General features: G+C 41.7%; 1 protein-coding gene across 1 annotated transcript in view; it reads left to right on the forward strand.

The window, feature by feature from the left end:
• LOC103614323 (netrin-4-like) overlaps positions 1 to 23015 on the forward strand; it is a 47968-nt gene extending 24953 nt beyond the window's left edge. The window contains exons 5-11 of the mRNA XM_017732535.1: positions 7145 to 7271; positions 7621 to 7809; positions 15577 to 15790; positions 16552 to 16679; positions 17267 to 17335; positions 18471 to 18641; positions 19124 to 23015. Coding sequence (XP_017588024.1) covers positions 7145 to 7271; positions 7621 to 7809; positions 15577 to 15790; positions 16552 to 16679; positions 17267 to 17335; positions 18471 to 18641; positions 19124 to 19260 — 1035 coding nt within the window. The 3' untranslated portion in view covers positions 19261 to 23015. The remainder of the gene's footprint in view (positions 1 to 7144; positions 7272 to 7620; positions 7810 to 15576; positions 15791 to 16551; positions 16680 to 17266; positions 17336 to 18470; positions 18642 to 19123) is intronic.
• Positions 23016 to 23435: the final 420 nt, after the last annotated feature.

Below are 23435 nucleotides of genomic sequence, written 5' to 3' on the forward strand. Positions count from 1 at the left end.
TACTGGCACCTCAGGCAAAAATAAGCTTGCCCCCAAAATCAGTAATAATCAAGGTAGAATTCAGAAAGAAAACAATAAGAAAGCAGAATGAAATATGGACTGAGGGACAGCCAGGTGTGTGTAAAGCCTGAGGGAGGTGAATTCAGGCAGAGGGTGGAGCTGTGTCTTGAAACTGTCACAGGCTGAGTGATATCCCCTCACATGAAACATGAAAACATGAATTTTGTACCCCTTCCTATCTATTTATCCTGTTTATCTCCTGTTACTGTTGAAAAAGTTCTTAGGGATGTCAGTCTGAATACTCAGCTAAACACTATCACTGATTTTTCTCCACCATTACCAATTCAGTGAATTTGGAACCAGCAGCAGCTCATTCACTCACTCACTGCTATGGAGATCAAAACCTGTATGGGCTCAGTTGGCTCTGCCACAAGTGTCTACAGCTCTACTTATCCTTCAAGTTCCTGCAGATGTAATTTGCCAAAATCACCAAGTATGAGCCAGAAACTCAGTTCCCTCAGAAAACACCCATATGTGTACTAGTTTTCAGACATATACACGTGTTAGACCTTTTCCCACAAAACAGCAAGTGAGAGAGGAAAATAATGGCTTTTCTCATTCCTGATTAGAGCAGGAATTTGAGCTGTCCATCTGCCCACAGCAGGCACTATAATCTGGGACTTCCTCCCAAATCACTGATTCTCTCTGCGACTTTGAAAAAGTTGAAGGAAATTTTTAGTTTGGCCTCTTGTAAGTTGTATGTGCTCTCCTTAGGACTTGATATTGAAGTATTTCTTATAAATCTGCATGGATATGTCTTTTCATTGGAGAGACCACAGAGCCCATTTGAACTGTAAGAGAAACAAAACAGAAACTCTTTCATTTACCCAAGCAAAATGACCCAGGAAGAGTCACTTTACTACAAGCAGGTAAAGGATAGCCTCTGATGTCATTGAAAACTGCTGTATCCCAAATTTCTCTGATGACATTGCAGCGTGAATAGAGAGTCCAAAGGCAAACATTTTTTCCAAATCAGCAGCAGTTGCTCTGACCTGGAAGGCTTCCAAATTTAACCTTCATACATTAGGAAAAAAGCCCCCAAACAGACTGAGAGTAGCCCAGGAGGAGGAGCAACAACCACAGCGTTTACTGAAAGGACAATAGGTAAAGAAACTAAATGGGCAGAGAGAAGGTGAGAGGCTTCAGGTATTTATACAAAGCTGAACAGAGTTTAGAAAAATTTAAAAACTGCAGGACAAAGAGGTGGAAAACTTTCACTCACTTTCTCAACTGTGGATCAGAATTCAGGTGAAGCAGCTTTGTGCAGTCAAAGGTGACTAAGTACCATGTAATTTCTTGGAATGTTGCATGAAAACAGGATATAGTTCTACACTATGTGCTATAAATCCACCTGAAGTTACAGAGCTCTGTGGAAGAACTACTGGATGAAATTCATGACTTAGTATAGCAGGTCAAGCTAAATGATTGGAACTGATCATCCTGACATTAAAATCCACAAAGCTGTAACCTCCTCTATGTCCTGATTCAAAGCTGCTCAGGGGGTTGATGTATAAATCAAAGCCTTTGGCAACAACACCAGACTTGTAACAGCATGACTGTACTGTGAGACAGATGAGGGAATTAATCCAGATTAAAAATACTAGTGCCAAGGGAAAAAACCCCTTGGTTTAGCTTTTTTCCAAACATGGTTTGGTTTTACAGCCCAATTTATACACGACTCAGGGCATGATGTAGGTGATAGCATAGAAAGAAGTAGTGAGGAAATGTCTCAAATTGAGATTACCCCAAAAAAGTTTACATCATGAAGCCACAGTCCAAGAACACAGCTGCTATACCAAAATACAAAAGTAGAACTTGCTTTCACATGGCCATTAAAGCCAGTATGATGGTGATTGGGTACAGCAAAATATTTGTGTTCCTTTCCTGGACTAATAATATCCTCTAAATTCAGGTATGTCAGTTTATAAACCTCTACCCTTTGCAAAATTGATTAGAAACCTTGAAGCATGATGAAGCTAGAATATCAGCATTTAAAGCAACAGTTTTCATTTTTCAAAGCTGACAGCCTGCGTTAATGACAGGAGCAACCCCAACTGAATGCACTTGGAGAGCAAGACTGCAAGAACACAAACTGTCCCAGGTGATGCACACGGGACTTCAGACTCGTATTATGAAATAGGAAGGTTTACACAATCATACAATCTGCCTGCCTGCATCTTTTTTCTCAGATCCATTCCCCACAATAACTTTGGAAGACACCATCCAGTTTCAAAAAAATTTGTCAGAGCAACTGAACTCTCAATACAATGAATGGGAAAGAGCCTCAGAGACAATACAGTTATCAGAGTAATAAGGAAAAGCAGTTGAAGGGAGGTATCATAAAAATAAATTTCATAATGTATCCAAAGTACTCAAATATTGCAGAAATAAGCACAGTGTAGAAGTCCATACAGGCCTAAACACTTTTGTATCTAAGGATCAGGATATGTCAAGTGATGCAGTGTTACCTATGGAACAAAGGATAAAGTGAAATATAGTGAGACAAAAATCCCCTGGATCTCAATTTTTCAGCTGCTGTACCAATACATTTATATGCATTCATGTAAATCAGCGTCATAAACTACTCAGGCTTTAGCTAAAAACTGGCTGGTTTCCTAACTGGCAGCATGGATCTTGCCTCTGTTGCTCACACCTTGATTTCAAGCTTCCTCCACCTGGACTGCCAGCTCCAAATGCAGAAAGCTGAAGTATTTTTTACCTCTGGTGCCTCCTTGTAGTCTGATATCCTAAAGATTCCAATGACATTAATCCAGTGGCAACCAAAGTGTTATTGTTAGTGTCCTGAGGGCACTAATAGAACTTTAACAGCCCTGACCAGCCCCACCTGGGACTCTTACCTGTGCTCTCTGTCCATTGGCTTGGGGATTCTATTTAAGCTCAGCCCTGGGTTCTCTCTCACTGTGTGTTTGAACTGTGCTTTGGGTGTGTCTGTTTGCATCCCTGCCTCTGGCCCTGCTTCCTGGGGGGACACTGGGGCTCTGCTCTAGGTTTGTGCCTTCTCTCATGGTAGCCCCTTTGCACTCTCCCCTGGCATGTGCTGTAGCTTGTCTCTCATCCTGCCCTCTGAATGGCCTTTGTATCCATGTTGTGTCTTTCTTGGACTGTCTCTTGCTGCTCCTGAATTACCCCACTCCCTTTCCTTTTTGTTTCTGGGCTGTCAGTGGACTGCGGTGCCAGCTCCCTGCTCTTCCCACAGTGCTTGGGATGATTCCCCCCTCAGTAAGGGCACAGCCTTTGTTGTTGAAAACCTCAACTTGCAGCTCTTTGGGCCTTAAAGAGCAACTGGTCCTTGTTGCTTCCTGACAATCCTCTACTTACTAATCATCATTATTGCCATGTAAATCTGACCCTGCTTTTTAGGGCATAGAAAAGTGTCAGCATAGTTCCCCTGGATCTGTACTTGTCTGATTATCTTCTCTTCCTTGGCATGATCTTTGTCTTCCAGTGAGATCCAGTCCATCCTGAGATCTTGCATTTGGTAGAGATTGCAATTTTCTAGTTTTTTGGTCACACTTTGGTGAGGGAAATGCACACTTGTTTCAGCAGTGAATAACAACTCAGGGACACCCCTGCTCTCCTTGTGTTGGTGTTGAATGTGACTCTCACATTCTCCTGTCCCTAAGCAGATATCCCATTTCCTATTTTATCTCACAGTTTCCTGTATTTCATTCTTGTTCCTTCCTGGATTTTAGTCTCTGGCTGCCTCTCCTATCTCTTCCTCTCTAACAGAACAAATTGTCTCCTTACTCACAGCCACATCACCTACCCTTATTTCAGCCCACACTTAAACATAACAGGTCTCTTCCACAGCTTTTCCTGCATTAACCAGTCTTTCTGTGATGGCCACTTACATCCATTAATCACTTTCCTTGCATGTTTGGTGTGAGCTGTTAATCTCTGCCCTCTTCTCCTGTCCAAATCCTTTCTGTAATTCCTTGTCACCTCATATTGCACTCTCTTCTGCAGCTGTTTCACCTATGAATGCTACATGAGGTTACTCTCCGTGGAAAAAACTATTCCTTGATTCCCATGCCCAGACAACCCATGGCAGACTACTTTCTCTTTCATTTTCCTTTACCTCTGTACTAATACCAATCAATTCTTTTTGCCTTGTTCTTAAACCTATACAAAAAAGGTTAGTACCCAAATCTAACACTTTCTAAAAGAAGTTCCGTGCCAGCTTCCCTGTTTCCCTGTGCCTGCTTGATGGCTCTCCTACTGACTGTCTGCTTGGCTTTTCAGCCCTTTTGTCTAAGCCAGTCATCCTTCCACATGTATTTGGTAGCTGTTCCATAGCAGGGATCACAGGTAGGAAACTTCTTCTCTGTCCTGCTCACAACATGCCACAAACTACAGTACACAATGAACCAGTGGGCAGTGAGCAAACTAACACATCTACTTTCCAAAGAATAACTCGACCTTTCCTTTCCTCTCTCACTGAATTTTCCTATTTATTTTTCTGAATAATTGTTCATAAGTGTTCACACCATCTGTGCTGCGCACTGTAAGCGCAGGGTCCTGTGGAATAATGAATATTTGATCATGTCATTCAAGGCTAAAACAAGATTACATGGTTTAATTCTGCCATTTCCCAACTGCACAGTCTCAGCATTTTTCATATAATTTTTTTAATATAGTGAATACACAGCTTTTGTATATATTTCTAAAAAATCAAATGGGCTAACTTACAGATTTTGCATAGAAATACATTTCAAGAAGCATTTCCTAGGAAGCGAAGAGAGCCAGGATTTTGTTATGCTCTATTTTAGAATGAGCTTTAAAGTTCAGGTGGAGTCTGGAGATGTTCCAATCTATAGTTCTGGGTCAGGTTCATTTTTACCTTTTCTCTGTCCTCTGGCTTCTGAAGAGCAGCCCCTATGACCACAGGAGAGAACTTAAAGCCTGAAATGTCACACCCAAACAGGGAAAAGCACAATGCTGTTGTATTAGTATTTCCGCCTTTGTCTCTGAATTTCTCATCCCATTTAGTGCCTTGAAGGTGGGTGGGTTCCTTGTGCAGGGTCCGGGAGGCCCCACGCAGGTGCAACGCGCCGTGTCCCCCGGGGTGCTGGCGTGGGCTCCGACAGAGCCGCACCGCCCGAGCTCTGTGCTCAGTGTGCCGTGAGGAGCCAGCGACCCTGCCAGCTGGCCATGGAGGGCGATGGCATCAGCTGCAGCCGATCCCTCTGCTTGCTACATCACATTTCTGCTCGGGGAGGATTAGAAACCAGGGCAGCAGAGAGCAAATTGCTGCAGGCACATGAGTTTGGGGGCAGGGGAGCACGTCCACACTACCGCTCTTTTGGATGCCTCTCTCCTGATCCCGAGCAACCTGCTCTGTTAGATGGGGGAAAGGGGGGACTGCAGGGAGAGCCTGACTTTCAGGAAAGGCCATGGAAAAACATAACTCATGCTCATGGTGAGATTAAAGGATTAAAGGTAATTCACACCCCAGTCAAAATGAAATTTCAGTCTTGGTTTTTGTGTTCATGTGCAGTGGGCAGAGCTGTGCTGAGCTCAGGATCCTCAGCAGGCCACGGAGGGACAGGGTTCTAATCCCAGATTTCTGTGCATTTCCTGCTCTAGACAAGTGTCTCCTGGCATAATAGCAGCTGCTCTTGTGATAAATGTAGAACATGACTTATGGTACTACCCTTCCCTTTCTCTCACACCCTATACTTGATATTTTCTCAAAAAAATTTGTCTGTGAAATCCTTTCTCTGAGGCTTTGCAAGCAGATATTGGAATACTATTTCTTTACTAAAAAGAAACCCAAATAAAAACAAGCAACAACATAAAAACCGTCCTGTAAGGCCCTTCTTAGGTGTGGCTTGATATTACAGAATCTGTCTGCTTTATTCCTGGTGTGTAAAATGACTTGAGAGCAGACGTAGTTTCAACAGTAACTTTCTCTTTGAAGGCTGGACTAGCTCAGTTTCTAAGTTCTGGTTTCTGGTGTGAATACCTTCTTCCAAACCTGATATGTATTTGAGTATTTCCATGACTTAAAATCACTATTGTGTTCCAATGACGGCAGGTAAGTACAAAGGAAGCAAGTTCTTTCTTCACGTAATTTTTCACACAAATAGTCAGAGAGAATTATTCAGCCAGTCTTAGTCAAGACCTTTTGCACTTTGTTTGCACATCAAATATTATGTATTGTTTTCTAGCTTAGATGGGTTTATATACTTAAGCCCCATTCTTCAGCCAGCTTTTGCTCATTTTTGTTGAACATCTTCTAACTCTTCATTTATCTGGTAGTAAGATGTTCAAAACTGAACACAGCATTGCAGGTACAACTTTCTGTCCATGTGGAGTTACAGTGCTCTTACTTCCATAGCCCAAAATTTTACTGGGCCTTTTCTACTAATCTAATTTATATTTATTCATATGTAAGTTGGCAGGCTGGTACCTATTGTACCTAAGTTAAAACATCAGTGCTTTCCTCATAGAATGTGTGGTTTTAGGTTACTTTTCTGTGGGAGTACTGGTTGGTATTTTTCCATTTTTAGTATTTTTGCTACATTTTTAACTGTGCTAGGATGTCCAGGACTATTTGTTCATTCGTCTAACAATTTATAATTTAGTAATTCATGGTAATTTCACTTCCCTATATTTACACTCTCTTCCAGATCAGTGTTAATGTCAAATAAGACAGAGCCCAGCATCCTCTGTCAGCCTGTGCTCTCCTGTAACTTGGCTCTGCTAGCCCAGAGTGTATTTGATACTCTTTGCATGCTCTTGCCCTGAACTTGTAAATCAAAATAAGACCTGTTAGCTTACCCAATTTAGGGTCTAGAGGTTGTTCATCGATGCAGTAGTTAAATAGTCAACTGAGAGTTAAATTGTTGCTATGTGCATTTTGTAAGATACAGGAAAAAATTCTACATCATTAATAACTGTGAGAAGAGAGAGCTACACATTTTAGCTCCAGGCTCTGAGGGTTTCCTAAGAGAGCCAGGCAGCTGTGTGGGAATTGTGCAGAAGTCCCACCTCATCATGAGGCTGCTGGAGACTCCACCTGTCCTGTAGCTATTTGACCGTACTCTCTTTTCCCTGACAGGTCCATGGGAAGTGTGTGTGCAGACACAACACGGCAGGGGACCACTGTGAGAAATGTGCTCCGCTGTACAATGACCAGCCTTGGAAGCCAGGAGATGGGAAAACAGGGGCACCAAATGAATGCAGAAGTAAGTGGAAGGGAATTTATTGACCCAGGCTCTCAGGATGAGCACTAACCATGCCAGCAGGCAAAGCTCCCTCACAACTTCTGTGATTTGGAGTAATGATGCCATTACAGAAACTGGGGATAAATTTCTGGTCATTGATAGAGAATTTCAGTGTGCAGGTCGTTTTTCTGCATTGGGGCTATTGGAGAGTGGAATTTACAAGCCAGAAATTTGGGTTTTGTGCAGCTACATCCCCTCACATTCCCAATTCTAGCAGGGTTTAAAATACTGCCAGATTGGTTTGGAAAATGATGCCATGATTACTGTGTCAGTTATAAAAGCCTGAAGGCCATTCTCTTGTCCTCACCAGAGTGTCGCTGCCACGACCACGCCGAGAGCTGCCACTTCGATCTGAGCGTTTGGTTGGCCTCGGGGAAGCGCAGTGGGGGAGTCTGTGACAACTGCAAGCACAACACTGAGGGACATCGGTGCCAGAGGTGCAAACCAGGCTTTTACCGAGACAGAGGGAAACCCATGTCTTCTCCAGAGGTCTGCAAACGTAAGTGACCGTGTTACATGAGGTGAAAAATGAACGGTGGAAGAATCATTAAAAGAACAAAATAATTTCTATAGAATCAGTGACTCCTATAGAGGTAACTCATGAGTATTACTATAATTTCCTTGTATTCTTTTCCTCAACTACAGGGGTTTTGATCAAAGGTGATCATCCTGATTTTTTTGTGTCTATTTGTCCCCATGTTATGACACATTTTTGTGATAACTGATTCAGTTCTCCAAATGCACTGCCTCCTGGGGAAAGGTACATTCTTCTTGTGCTTGGTTTTAAATTAATATGGTTCCTTTTCTCTTGAGGCACATTTTATTTACCTGGGGGTTTCTTCTGTACCTTTCAAGACTGTGTGAGCCTATGTGCAAGCCACTGTTAAATTCCATTCGATTGTGCAACATCTGTGCACGTAAGTACATATAGTGGATGCAGAAGATGCAGGAGGCCTGGGACTGTGCATATTCACTTGGGAAAAAATACATTGGAACTCAGTCAGACTTATCTCCAGACTCTACAGCTGTGTTATGGGGTGCTCTGCCCAAATTAATTGCATCATTAACACTTCAGCAGAATGTGTTAGGGTGTGTCTCGGGCACAGAGGCACTAATGGCTGCACACAGAGGATGTACAACCTCTGGATTGAGATAGTTTGCACCCAGCCAGTCTGGCAAACAGCCCAAATCTCCCTCACTTAAAGTAAACATTTCTTGAGTATCTTGCCAGGCTTCACACATCTGATTCTATCTCACATCTATTTGAGAGGTTGTTATTTCCAGCACTATACCTAATTTCATTTTTTCCTTCGGATAGTTTTCCTTCCCCATAGGTCAGATATTAGTTGCCAGCACAGAGAACTTCATTCTCTGTTATCTGACCTCTTGCTCACTGACATCATAAGCTTTTGAAGCTTTTCTGACCCTTTTAAGGTTCTTCAACATGGCTCCTCTTAAACACTCGGGTTACTCCTCTCCCTAGGACTGTGTGTCCTGTGATATTGCTTAAACTTTCTGTGCCCAACGTGTGCAATGTTTCTGTTCTTTTGCATTCTTCCCACTGGAACTTGGTGACAGCAGACTGCTTCCACACCACCTTTTCTTCTCATTTTCACAATGTTCATCACAGAACATGGATCAGCAGACAGGGCAGAGGGTGAGCTTATCTGGCTCACCCTGTATCCTGTAGTGTTCTACGGTGGCCCCTTCCTAGTTCTGTTTCTACTCTGAGCAGATTTGCTCCAGGGAAATATTGTAATGAGCCCAAATTGTTGTGCCAGAAAATTAGCTTTCAGTCTCATAGCACCTGAAGGAATCTGTGTATGAACACTTGTACTGAGCAGCAGGGAGATGGTGCAGTAACCAGCATCATGTGTAATACTAGATAACTGCAAAAGTCAAGGAGCACTGGAGAGCAGCAAAGAGGAAAAAACGTTTGAAAATACAGCCTATCTGTGTGGAAACCCTAGAACAGTTTGCCTAGATGAAATCAGACCTTGACTCTACCTCTGCCTCTCTTGTCTGGTCTGGTTACAGGTGTCTCAGCAACCCCTGCCAATACTCTGCATAGCAAAAGAAAAACTGTTCAGAAATTTACCTTGCTGAAAGAGCTTTATTCCTGTTGTGCCAGTCAAGCATAACAATGTCCTTTTCACCTGGGAAGGTGCTGCTGCCAGCAGAAGGCCCCCAAATGCAATTGTCTCCACTCTGAGTTGCATGCTCAGGCCTAGAGAGCTGCCATCCTGCTTTAGTCACTGAAAGTTATATGTATTTTCTAGGCTCCTTTTTCTGTCAGGGGAGAAACAGTGGGACCTCTGGGGAATTATTTATTGCAGTCTAAGGTAGATGCCTGAAACAGATGGACTGAATTGCCCTCTAAAGCATATCTATTTCCCTAAGAGGTACTCTGGATCACTAGCCTGCACCAGAGTTTCTCTTAGCTGAGGTGAATCTAATGGGTTTGATTCAGCAGTAAAGGTAAGCACAACCCTATCTGTGAGTGACTCAAGTCAATGGGACCTTTCCCAAGGATGTAAAGGCATTAGGAATGCTTGCCATATCAAGATATAAGGAAAGGCATTGCAGCCCACTTAGCTTTTATAGCAGTTGTGTGCATGATGCTTGTACCTCTCTGGGAATAGAAGGTACTCTGGGTATAACTATAGAGCTCAGAGAAAACTGGGAGGGAGGTGATTAATCTGTGCCTCTTCCCTTTTATTTAAGGCAAAGAAGAGAATTCCCTCAAAAAGATTTGGCAAATTGCTTTAATAGATGGTGCTTTGTATGATGGAAGGCCTGATCCCCAAACACTTCCCCACGTGGATTGCAGGCTGCGTGTAAGTGTGTACTTCATGCTACACTGCACCTCTGCAGAGAATTTTCAGGGAACACTTCACTACTTTGGTTATTATCAGAGACAGCAAAACCAGAAACACAAATGGAGACAGGCTTTGGTTAGAGCAGACTCACTTTGAGAGAGAGGGTAGCTTTCTCCTCCAGGACCATCATCAGCTGACAGTAAACTGAAAAGCCTCCTGCAGGATGTGCAGGATATTGTCCCTCTCCTCTATCCTTTAGGTTGAAAACCTGCATTGCTAGTAAACCTCATCTGGTGTGGTCTAAGTTGTTCAGGTTGTGTGATCCTAAAACCAACTCTGGTTACTCAGTAAAAAAAGTTTCTATTTTGAGCATTGCTTGTATGTTAGACAATTAGGCCACCAGATACATTTTTGTCATACCTCAGCCTGGTGATTATAAATTGAAGAGCTGCCACTTCTGGATTAGCATGTTCTTTAGGATTTAAGTGTACCAATTCCAAGGCATCATCTCACTTTGAGAAATTCATGCAAACAGTGCCAGACTAACAACAGTAAATGAAAAACCCACCCACTGAGCAAGTGTTGAAAAGTGTTGAAAAGCAGTAATAAACTGCAAACAGCAGACTGAATGGATGTTTTTGGTGAGAGCAACCTAGTGCCCATCTTCCCATTTTGAACTCAGAGGGAAAAAACCCCTTCAATGGGAGATGAAAACTTGACCCTTGTGTACAGTAGACACTGAGCTGGGAAAGGAAGTCTGATGGAAAAGCTGAATGAAATGCTGTGCTAATCCCTTTGAGAAAGCACGCTTGAAGAGTGCTCTGCCATCCAGAGCAAAGTCTAGGTTCAGCTGTGACATCCCCCTCAGGCTCCCAGAAAGCTAACAGGACACTGCTCAGGCCCAGAAACAGTCTTTAAGCATTAGTCATAATAATGAATAGCATTCTCTCTTAATCTGCTCTGAAAAAAAAAGTTGTATAACAATTGGATCTCCTGGCACTATCTAAACCACCCTTAGCTGACCCTCCAATGCGAGACTGCAAAGACATTCCCTCGGAAAAAAAAACCTGCTGAAATCTGATATGTAAGTGTGAATCTGCTATTCCTTTTTGTCTGCAGAGGTAGCCTGCCTCTGATCCCTTTGCTTTTCCTGTTCCTACCAGCTGGGATGAATGAGAGCCGGGTCATGGACGGAGCCTTGTTTTGACACTGCTTAGATCTATATTAAAAAGGAAAAAAAGGCATAAAAGAGTCCCAGAGCAAGGCACACACCTGCCTGTTATTGGGGGTGACAACACAGGATTAAGTAGTTTGGATATAGACTTGTATGGGAGCTTTGACTCAAAAGCCTAATTGTTTCCTAACCAATGGTTAGAAAAGCTGCTGTATCCTTGGCTCTTTCCTGTGGCTTATTCCAAGGCTTAAGGGATCCTTCTGAAATGGCACCATCTTTTGTACTCACCCTTTGCTTAGCTTAAAAATAATGCAGGCATGTAGACCCATTAAAAAGGGTCTCCAGCAAAACAAGCTTTTTTACTCAAAGAACGAGGCTAGAAAATTAAAATGTGCCCAGATGCACATGCACACACACATGGTCTGAAAGGCTCTGCTTCTCATCCTTTTACTTCTGAGCAGAGGGAGTGAACTTTTAATTCTAATATCACAAAGGCCCCATCACATCTTGGTTCAAAGTCTGTCTTAATCAGCCCTGACCACACACAGAGCTGTCTATCTTATTTCCTTCATTTAAGAAACATCATTGGTAGCGTCAATCCCCACACCTGACATGCTTTAAAAATCACACTGGATTGATCATATACTCCCAAGATGCACATGTATATATTTCAGACTCAAAAGACTTCGAGTTTTCATTTTGCCTGTGCTTTTTTATCAAATAGCCAGTCTGCTCACAGCTATCTCTTATGCAGTATTATTAGACAAAAGTTCAAGGCAATATACCTCAAAGGCCATTGACTTGGAGCATTTGGTATTTTCCTGTAAGTTGGGACCATATTGTTACAACCAGTATTATATTTTACATCTGTGCCTAATTACATGGGGGAGACAGCTGTGCTGAGGGCAGACAGATTTATTACGGACTTGAGTGGAGATTGCAGTATGAATTATTCATTTTTCATTATTTCTTGTCTCCTCCCTTTTACAGTAGTGTCTGACAAAACAAACTTAGTATGGGAGTGAGACTAAAAGGCAAGAGGATGCTTCGTTATACTCTGTGACCCATAGCCAACTCTAAAGTAAAATGCTGTTTTTCACTACACTGCTGTCAAAGGGAGAACCCAAATAAACTGCCCAGCTCTGAGCCAGGACTGTCTGCACACCGTCCCTAACATAATTGATGACGCCTTTGACAAACAAGGCCATTGTCACATTGGCTGCTGTTTTGTTAGACAGGGAGGTGGATGGAGAGAAAATGAGGGTTTGCCAAGAGAAAAGAAGCAAAAATCACTGGGAAAGGGTTGTCAAATATTGGAAAATGTTAAAGGGTGAGGTTTTGGAAACTTGCTTTTATGTTTCGTTAATTGTGAGGTTTATTTGCAAATCCATGGTACTGTTAAACAGATAAAAACCCAGTCATCCACAGCTGCCCCTTCAGCATGTGACATGTGGGCTCTTATTTTAGCAGTTACCTTAGATGCACAACTGGGATTTTGGCCATAATACTCTGGAAGCCAGACAATGTACCCACCCAAGCTGAAATGCTAAATAAACACAGACTGAGTAAAGCGTTTGCAAGCCACTTGTATAACTCATCTGAAAGTGTTGTACATGTATTGATTCAGCTTGCTTTCTGATCCACCAGAAGCTGTCCAAGTTTCTAACTGGAGAATATGTCCCACAGTTCATCTGGGAACATTATTTTTACTGAACTGCATCCTCAAAAAAAAAAAAAAAAAAAAAAAAAACGTAGCAAAAGAGAGCATATGCCTTACTCATGCTTTTCTGGTGCATTACTGGGACAAGAGGAAGAAAGCTTTGGTTAGAAACAGAAGAGAAGAAAATGCAAAGTAGGCAAACAAAAAAAAAAAGGGCACTTCTTTTTTCTGCTTCCTAATCAGCTTTCACCAGTGCTGTCAGTCACTGTGCTGTAATATTTTCCCTTAGGGATAGGGTGGGAGAAGCTCTCATCTTCCTGAATCAGGTTCCAGTCTCAGTTGGGGATAGGTAGTCTTGTGATTTACCCATCTGTTAAATGACTTTAACTGATGAAACCTGAAAACTGGAAATAAGGGGGATAAAGAGAGACCCAGAGGTTGCAGAAATCTAAGGCATTTTAAACAAAAACTCCACAGGTAGATCCTACATACAGTAATATTACAGTGAAAACAAACCTGGATTCAAGTAAACCCCAATGCTGGCAAACTCTTACTCCTTGTGTCTCAGACCTGTCTGCAGTAAAGGAAGGGTATTCCCCCTCCTTATCCCCAAATCTGTGACATCCATTTTTTTCAGTGACTGACAAACTAAGAGCCTCTTTTTCAGGGTGATACAGTCAGCCCTGCAAAAATGGGGTGGGTGGCGAAATCAAGTTTAGCAGCAAGAAATTAGACCTTGCCTTTGAACCTGTCAGGGCTAATGAGCACTTCAGTGTTACACCTGCTGTCTAGAACTGACAGCACCAGCCCTGGGTTTGGTCCCGAAGTTGAGGCTGCTTTGTGGCAAACAGGAGAGGCTGCTGCCCTCTGCCAGCCCGCCCGTTGTGCCGAGCACATTGCCCATGACAGCACATGGCTTTTCTGTCCCTAGGCTGTTGTGCTAGTGTCCCTGAACGGGCCAAGATCCATCCACAGAAGTATAATAATATTATTAAAATTATTGGCATAAAGAACACAGGGCATGGGAATAAAAAAATAACTATATGGTAAGCAGATCATAAGAGAAATGCCCTTTAAACAAAATTGCTCACCCTTCTTCTTGTACTATTTTCAAAAGATATTTTCTTTTCCTGAGTTTCAAATATGAGGTTGCAGGTGAAAGTGAATCTGTCCCTGCTACACTTTAAAGTCATATATTTGCCCCTTTCCCCTTGGATCAGAGTATTCATTTGGCCTCTTATCTGTGAGTTCATGAAGAAAAGTAGTTTGATCAGAAACAATGATGGGCAAACTTCAAAAGCTTTGGAGATCGTGTTTGGTTCAAATGAGCATCCAAAAAGGCTAGCCTCTGATCCAAGCTATCTAAACACCTTGGGTGTCCAACATTTAATTGAAAGTCTCTGTTAAAGCAGGCCTTAGCCACAAGATTTTTATTTCTGCCCTCTTCCAGATGGATGAAGTAGAGATGCATAACCTTTTCAGTCTGTTACAAGTAAAAGTCAGGGCATGCTGCTTTCTTAATACAAAAAAGAGATGAAATATGAAGGCCTGGAGGTCGGCTCAGTTCTCATTTTGATCAAACTTGTCTGAACATCAGAAATGAGGGGGTTTGTTTACTGCTTGTACTTTACTTCTGTAGAGCTGTTGGCATGAGGTTTGACCATCTCAGCCAGGTTCTGCCCTGATGGAGAGGAGTCAACTGTGCTGGTTTGCACCTCTCTGTGTATCCCTCCCTGATGCTGTCATATTAGGAGTGTACCAGTGGTGTGGGATTATGACAATTTATTGTCTGTGCAGGAAGAGTTGCTCACAGGAGTTTTAACTATCTGTTTTCCTGCCAAATTGCCTTGAGTTGCCAGGCTGGTGTCAAACTGGCAACAGCATTAGAAAGATTTGGAGGCTTTTCCTCCTATTTGCTCACCTTCAGCTACACGTAGAATACATCTACTTGATTTTAGGGTCTTCTCCCATCCTGTTTGCCTTCCTTGTAAAATATCTGCTCATGTGTTTGTAAAAAAAAAAATTCATCAGCTTCTTTACACGCATACAGTACTGCATGGTGAGGTGTTTAGGGCTTTAGAAAGGAACTGAAGGAAATTTGTGCACTCTTTGGAGGCAGAAATTGAAAATATATTTCAGGTCATCTGAACCACCTGTATAAATTGCATCTACCCCAGAGGAAACAGTAGCTTTGTGATCTCTGTGTTTACAGGAAAGGCGATGTAGGCAATAGCTGTAATTCTTTACCTTGTCCTTGCTAGTGAAACTTTCTGCAAAACACTTTTGAAGTGAATCACCTTCAAGCCCCTTTAAAAATAAACACACAGAGGAGGCTTCCTGGTATCACTTCAAAACCCTGTATGGTCACTATTTGTGTAGTAGGGAAGAACTGACTTTCATGCACAAATGCTCCCAGTCGTACTTGTTTTGCTTTGTCTAACAAAAAGAAAAAAAAATTGTAAATGTAGGCTGAAATCCAATGTTTACTAGTTCTGACTTAAAACTACAGAGCATGAGGAAGAGGGTACAAGTTTATCAGCCTTGCAAAAATGTCACTTAACCAGCTGAGCCCACAGCACAGAATTTGAATTGTGCTTTGCCATGTCTCCACAGCCTGTGCCTGCCAGCCCATGGGTGCAGTCAACACCACGTTCAGCAGCAGCTGGAGATGCCACCCCCGGACAGGATTCTGCTACTGCAAACCAGGAGTGGCGGGTCCCAGCTGCGACAGGTGCCTCGTGGGCTACTGGGGCTTCGGAGAGAACGGCTGCCGCCCCTGTGACTGCGCCAGAGACTGCGACCAGCACACTGGGACCTGTTTCAATGGGTAAGGAAGCCCTGCTTTGGGTTCCCTTTGAGATGGGACTCTGTGAAATGAAACAAAGACTAGCAAATACTGCAGCAAGAACAATAATTGGAGGGTGCAGAATCATTTGAAAAGGTGGCTGTAAATCATAAAAGGTTTCTTAGGTTACAGGTGCACCTTTAAGTCCACTGCACTGTCCAAGGCAATATTGAACAGATGACTCTTTGCAGTAATAATAGGCATTTCCACAACCCCATGGAAATATGTGCAGGGTCTTTAAACACACCTTTGCTTTGGAAATAGATGGAAGAGTCTGAAGAACCTGCTTCTTATCTGTTCCACAGGCAAAATGAACAATAGTCTCCCTCTTGTTTCTAGAGGGCCAGGCATCTGTACCCCAGACAGGTAATCAGTGCAGAAATCCTGTGATTTGCTGAGCAATTGCAGTTCTACAAGTCCTGCAGCTGTCCTCAGGTGCCAGTGACATCAACAAAGTGGTCACTAAGTTACATAATTCCCTAAAAAGAAACAAATGTAAGCAAAAAAGGCTCAATTTATAGGTACTTTAAAAAATGCTAAGTCAGCAGTGGGAGGCCTAAATAAAAACCTAGACCAGATCTAGAGATAGATCTCTCTATCTGGCATGAAGTCTTGCTCATATTTGCACTCCCAGTGTGAAGAAAGCAAGCTCATCAGTCTGGGTACAGCCAAAGCCAGCTGCTTCCCAGCCCTGTCATGCCCTAACCAAGTGCTGTGGTTTATGTGTCCCCCAACTGTGACAGCGAGCCCTTCTTTAACATCCCCATCGGGGGACGAATCCCCGACCTCGTCCAAACGCCGACCAACGAGAGTGAAGAGGAGTGGAAATGGAATGACCACGAGCAGGGATTTTCTGCACTGAGGCACCCAGGTACAGCCCAGAGTCTGGGAACGTTTAATTGCCACTTCTTTCAACCCACCACCCTGACTGGGTCTGCCCCATTCATCTCCAGCTTGTCTGTAGTATTTAAATAGTTCTCAGTCTTGCCTGCCCTGTAAAGATCAGCACTTACCATCACCAGTGACCTGGCAGAAGGAACAGTGCCATTTACTGCATAGCTTGACTTTTCTGAGACGGATATTGCCTTAACACCAGGAAGGATCAGCATTTCTTAGGTTATGGGATCAAACAAAGGTCTCATTACTTACACGATTTCCAGCTGGATCTGATTCTTACAAATCTCTTCATTAGGATCAGTTTATTAACTGTACAATAGACCTCATGTGGGCTGCATTTTACTTGACAGTGCTGATCAGATTTCAGAGTAATTATTTTATCATATAAGAAGAAACACATTTGCAAATAACTGAGCTCACTCTCAAACTTATTCTTAAGGTCCATATAGATTATGGGAGCTATAGATATCTAACCTTATAACCGATGATCATTTGCTCTTCTTTTCTCTCTCATGTCCTGGCTCTTCTCCAACCTTCTGTGTTCTGTGGTTTCCCTGCTAGAAAAGTGTGTGTGCAAAGAAAAGATGCTTGGAAGTGTCAGTGACTTCTGCCAAATGAAATATGCCTATGGTAAGTGGGTAACATGCTCCCAAGGTATGATAATTTCACAATGTTCCCTCTATGCATGTTGTTAGCTGATAGTTATGAAAAATGACAGGATTGGTAAAGTCCTGAGAGGTAGGATTTCTTCTGCCTTTTTTGTCTAGTGACATGTCCAACTTCTGATCAGAACTTAAAAGCATTTTTCATGCAAGGCTCTGTGGTGTCTCCTTCCCACCCAGTTCATTTTCCTCTTTACAGCAGGAGGGATGCTAGAATAATACTCAGTGGAATAATTGGCCTTTACATCAAGAAAAATGGTAAAACAACCTCACATCTAAAATACCATTGCTTTTGCAGTCATTATACAGGTTCAAATAGCCAAGGTCATTTACCAAGAATGCATTTAATACTGTTGTTTATGAATACCAGGTTCATGCCATCACACGAAACGAGAAAGGAAAAGCTCTGGGATCCAGAGGTTTGATGTGCTTGTGCCAGGACACAACAAAGCCTGCTTGAGGGGCTGATCTACATGAACCTGCCATGCCAAAAAGTTATGGGATCCTACTAAATTAAAAGGAATAGAAATTTATCATGGCAACCAGATGTTGGACGACAAAACAAAAATACTTCTTCTGGTTTTTTGTGCAATCATGGAATTTTAGTCATGTGACACGCCTGCTGGGAAACTTCCTGACTTCTTTCCTGTAGACAGTTCCTTCTCACAGGACAGAATTTTTGAGAGGCCAGAGTTAAAGCTAAACACTAAAGTTTTCAAACTGGAAATATAAAGTATAGAATCAGTGCACTTGAAATCAGACAGGTAGCTGCTGACCAGGGTTTTTCACCCTTCCTTATGTATGCATACAAGTGCTTTCCTAGAATTTCCAAGTGTTTGACATCAGCCCGTTAAAAAATAGTTGCCAAAACATGGTGAAAGCATGAGTTAACTACTTCAAAAGAAAAATCCAATTTTTCTTCTCCAGACTTATTTAAAAGATCCATCAGTGAAGTGGACAAGCACTGCACTTCATGTACAACTGCACTTTGGGTTTTTTTGGTGTCTTCTTTCAAGGTGTTAAAATTCTACATTTTCACAGCATAAACCAAAATTCATTTAGAAATTCATTGTTGGTCTCTATCTGGATATGTTTTCTGGCAGTAATAAAAGCAAGAATCCTATCTGCTCATGACAAAGGGACCCATGCAGAAGTTGTTGTGAAAGTGAAGAAGGTCCTGAAATCAGGCAAAGTGAAAATTGCTCGGAGCAATAGAAGCATTTACCCAGAATCCTGGACCAACAGGGGCTGTACATGTCCCATTCTCAATCCTGGTAAGGACAAAATACTCACCAGGGGTTTTGCTTCCCATGTAGACAGTGCTTATGAACATCAGCCATGATCAGCCTTTCTGGGACAGCATCCTTTGATTCTTCCCCACCAAAGTACATTTGCTTTCCAGCTCACAGTTCTCAAGGAGGGTGGTAATGGCAGGAGGGGGGCAAAGGCATAAGCAGCAGCTGCCACATCCCAGCAGATCTGTGTGCAGAACCTCACTGGAACAAAATCAATTTGTAGTTGTGATTCCTGAGCACAGTCCTGACACCAGAGAAGCTGTGTGCCCAGGAGCCAGCAGTGACAGTATGCACATGGATGTATATACATAAAATGGCACATGCATAAGCTGGATGAAACTGGCAAAGGTGCTGTATGCCAGATCCATATGAAACAGAGAAATTCTGCATTTGGTTCTTTCTTATTCTATTTGTTAACTAAGGGTTTTCCCTTTTTCTTTTTTTCCTTCCCTTCCCTTTAGGTACTGACTATCTTATAGCAGGCCAGGAGGATTCTAGGACTGGCAAACTCCTTGTGAACATGAACAGCCTGGTGAAACCCTGGAAGGCATATTTAGGAAAACAAGTATCAGATATTCTTCGAACTGGATGCAAATAATTTCTGCTTCAGAAGTTACAGTGCTGGACTTTGCCTTTTAGTAACACTGCAGTGAAAGGTGTAGTTAGTTCATGCATTCCCATTCAACATGCTCCTAGATGAAGTGAGGAAAGCAGACTTGCCATTCCTCCTTTCATGTGCTTAGACAGGAAACTCGGGACATGACTACATTTTTTAAAAAATGCACAGTCTTATCATGCAAAATTATCTAGTGTATCATGTATAGATCACAAGTCAGTTCTTCACTTGAGCCTGATTCTACCCAGAATCATTTTACAAGGCAAAACTAAAGATATGGATCAGTATTTCCATACTTCAGGTCAGAGTCTGGTATTAATATGCATAAACTGCTTTCATAATACATTCATTACTGGGGTGTAGTTTTCTTTATAAGTGACCACTAAAAGGCAGCAATTTCTTTCAGCTTTACAAGTGGCATAATATTAAAGAAGCCTATAAAAGAGCTCAGACTGATTTACCATCAGACTGCAATTAGGCCAATATAATGGGCTGCTTTCTAGAAGACAATATTATCCCACTGCTGACCAGAAACAAATATGTGGCTTATCTTGGGACAGTGTCCTTTACAGATGTGCATTGCTGTCATCAACACTTAGTGCTGAGCTCTGCTGCAGGAAATCACCTTGGCTCAAACTCCATTCCAAATCCAGCTCTTTGCTGTAGTACTTAGTCTGTAACACCACAAAGGTTTCACAGCAATAACCACAAAAAAGCCTTAATTATAAGAAAAAGCCAAAGCGTGAGGAACTAGCAGCTGCTCTAATGTTGAGATTGTGACACTACAAAAGCTACAAAGCAGAAAGAGGATGCAAATGGATTGGCTGGAGCATGTATCAAATGAGGTAAGCTGTAGTTCTGAGAGAGCAGCCTGGCTATTTCAACTGTGCTCAAGACCATGGGCCTTCGATTGCACTTAGTGCTTTCATTGTGCTTTATTTCTCTTGGTCACACTTCAGGCTAAGATGCTGAAGCTCTGCTTCCTTCCCATTGTGCCTGAGGATTATTTCTCCCTCTGCAAAAGTACAGGAGTGGTAACCTCTGCACTCCAGGTAAAATTAGTTCTGCCCTGCAAAAGCATTCTTTCTAAATCAATTTTACCCTATAGTAATCAAGACATAGCTACTTAAAGCCTTCCCTAACACAGAATTTTGAGGAAATTGTAGTTTGAGACCTGTGTCCCCTGTTTAAGGACTCACAACAAAATGAAGCTGGTTGGAGCACTCTCTTTTCCAGTAAAGCAGAAATTACAATGAATCAATCTATATTCTTTCAGGGGGTTACAGAGAAAGAGCAAGCACACATGCTGCTTTTGCATATTTCAATTCCTCATTTTTAATGCTCCTAGGGAAGAGGAGATGTTTTAATTTAGCACTGTCTGACTGGTAAATGGGCTACCTAGAAAACCCTAATACTAATGCAGAATGATGGAAGTCCCAGCCTACAACTTAGGCCATCAATTTGTTCTCTTAACCACTGAGAACCTAAAAACTCAGCTTCTTTTATTCTATTTACTGCTGTTTTACCTTTAATTTCACATTGATTGAACAGCAGAAAAATCTTTAGCTCATTTGGAACTGGATGGCAGGCAGATCTTTAAAAAAAAAAAAACCACCCCAATTTCTTTCCCAACAGGGTATAAACAGTGTTTCTTCCTCCTTCCTTTTCAGGAAATTTCCCCTCCTCCATTGCTTTCCTTCTTTCACTTCATTATTTATTTGTTGTTACCTAAAGTGGTATCCAACAATGTGGCATCTCCAACAAGCAATTTAATTAATGCAATAAAACACTTTTTAACCAAGGCATTTGGCAGAATTTGAAATGTCAGCCTAATGAAATTAGGAGCACAGCAACTGCTTTCTTTACTGTCTCCAGAAATTGTCTCACAACAAAAAAGATTAACCAGTTCTCTTTCAAATATCAGTAAAGACCTGTATGTGAATTTACAGTCTGATCTCAAAGGGCCTCTCACAAGAAATTAAATTCAAGTGTAGGTTTAGAATTAAACTACGGAACATGCTTTTCAACAGAGGCCATTTTACCTGCAGGGGATCTTATTTAATGATAATGAGGATATTCCATGTTGGTTAATAGTCAGCACCATATTAAAGCAAACACTTCTATTCCACTTTTTGTGCCAGACTGGTGATTTTGTGGGGAGCGTAAACATCTGCATAGTTCTTTTATGTGAATGAAAGTTATTTTTTGACACAGTCATTTACAAGCATTACTAGCTACTTCTAGTAGAAATACAAGTTGGAACAAGAATATTGATATCCTGGTGTGTTTTCTTGGGGCCTATGATAATGATTAAGTAATTAATTAACATAGTGATTAATCACTACCAAATGAAACCCTGTGGTATGCAAACAAGATAATCAATACATCATACATTTCAGGTATCTCAAAAGTATGTGGTATGTACACATACTTTTCTTTAAAATTGACTGCAATTTGACTTTCTATTGGTATCACAACTTCTGCTAATCAGGCATCTCTGAATTCACAGAAAAGAAAAATGAAAGAAAAAAGTTTCAACTCACACAGAGCTATCCTGTGCAGTCTTTGTTCTGCAGTGCTACAATCCGGTAGCCTGTCTGGAAATAAGAATCTAAATAGCAATGAATTGCACAAATCACATTAGAACAGCTAGTGATGATGGGAGAGTTTAAATGGATCACTATGAGACTTTGGAAAGGAAAAAAGTTATTTTCTTGTGTAGTGTACATGAAATGAAGATGAGCATGAAACAGAGCAAGATGACAACTGACCTCCTAGTAAAAGCTGTTGCATATTTGTCAGAACCAGCAAGCAGGTCATACATAGTAAATTATAAAAGAATTACCATAGAAGGCATGGTATTCCTGTACCAAAAAATAATTGGGTTTTTTGGGCCTGTGTACAATATCCTTGTGACCCTCCCTGTGACTGTGTGTCTAGGTGGCACAGTAAGACAAAGAATACCAGCATGGAAAAAAGGATGAATTTGCCCGATGCAAAGTGGCTGGGAAGCTTCTTTTAGCACCTTTAAACTGGGGCCTGTCTTTAGGAAGGCCATATAAACACTTTACAGCACCCAAATAGGCAAAGTGGCTCACAAGCAGTAGCAACCACATACCAAAGAGCAGCAATGATGTAATGGGAAATCCTCAATAAAGGTAAAATAAAAGCTTTTACTCACAAGAAAAGAAGTCCGGAAAGCTGTGAAAAATGTCTAATAGGGCAAGTGAAAGTTTGAAGTAGTAGATGCAACTCTTCAAAAAGCAGCAAATTCTGGATTGCTGGAGGTCACTGCAGCTCTTGCTAACAGCCCTGCAGCCTGTGTGTCCAGGAGCAATGGATACAATCCACATTCTGGCAATGTGGATCCTTACAGCACCGAACAGTTCATTAAATGGTCATTGAGTGCTGAGCCCTAACTCCAATATACTGACATACTGCTAATAATGCTTCTCCAGCTTCTGCTCCCAGCAAGCAGTGAAGAAGGAAATGTACCCACACAGACTTTGTACACTGCTCTTCTGAGAGGGGCTCATGCTATAAAGACTAAGTTTTCTCTGTAGCATCTACTCATAATTTTTCCATGCTGCTTGATGTAAGCTTTTTTTGAATTGATATAATTCACATGATGGGCTCTCTCCAGTCCACCAGACCTGGAAAAGCAGTGTGTTGTTATGTGTTGTAGCATTTTTTATTTTTTAATTAAAACATCAATTAAATATAGATACTTCTATTGATATGAGGTTTGGGATCTATTTTTAAAATTTTAAACCATGCAAGCCTCAAACCACCTGCACATGAATTCTTTTTTAGTTAATAAACCACAAATATTCCAAACTTGAGGGTCTTGCTTTGGTAAGAGTTAGCACAGTGCCAGGCAAATGGAGGCGAGCATTTTGCTAATAAGTCAACAATGATACATTATTTTTCCCCTAAGCAACTTACCAAAAACCATATATTTGGTATGAGAATATGCACAGATGGGAAACACAAATAGGTACAGTTAATTCTTGTAAATTGCATGTTAATTCAGTAACTATTCAAACCACAATCCTGCAAAATTTCTCACGTGGGTATCACAGGTGCTTAATTCTCCTAAGAAATACACACATGAACTTTTACTGGTCTGAGATCTAATGAGGTCTAAAAAAATATTT

The sequence above is a fragment of the Corvus brachyrhynchos genome, unplaced genomic scaffold, assembly GCF_000691975.1.
Source record: "Corvus brachyrhynchos isolate BGI_N302 unplaced genomic scaffold, ASM69197v1 scaffold4, whole genome shotgun sequence".
NCBI classification, from domain to species: domain Eukaryota; kingdom Metazoa; phylum Chordata; class Aves; order Passeriformes; family Corvidae; genus Corvus; species Corvus brachyrhynchos.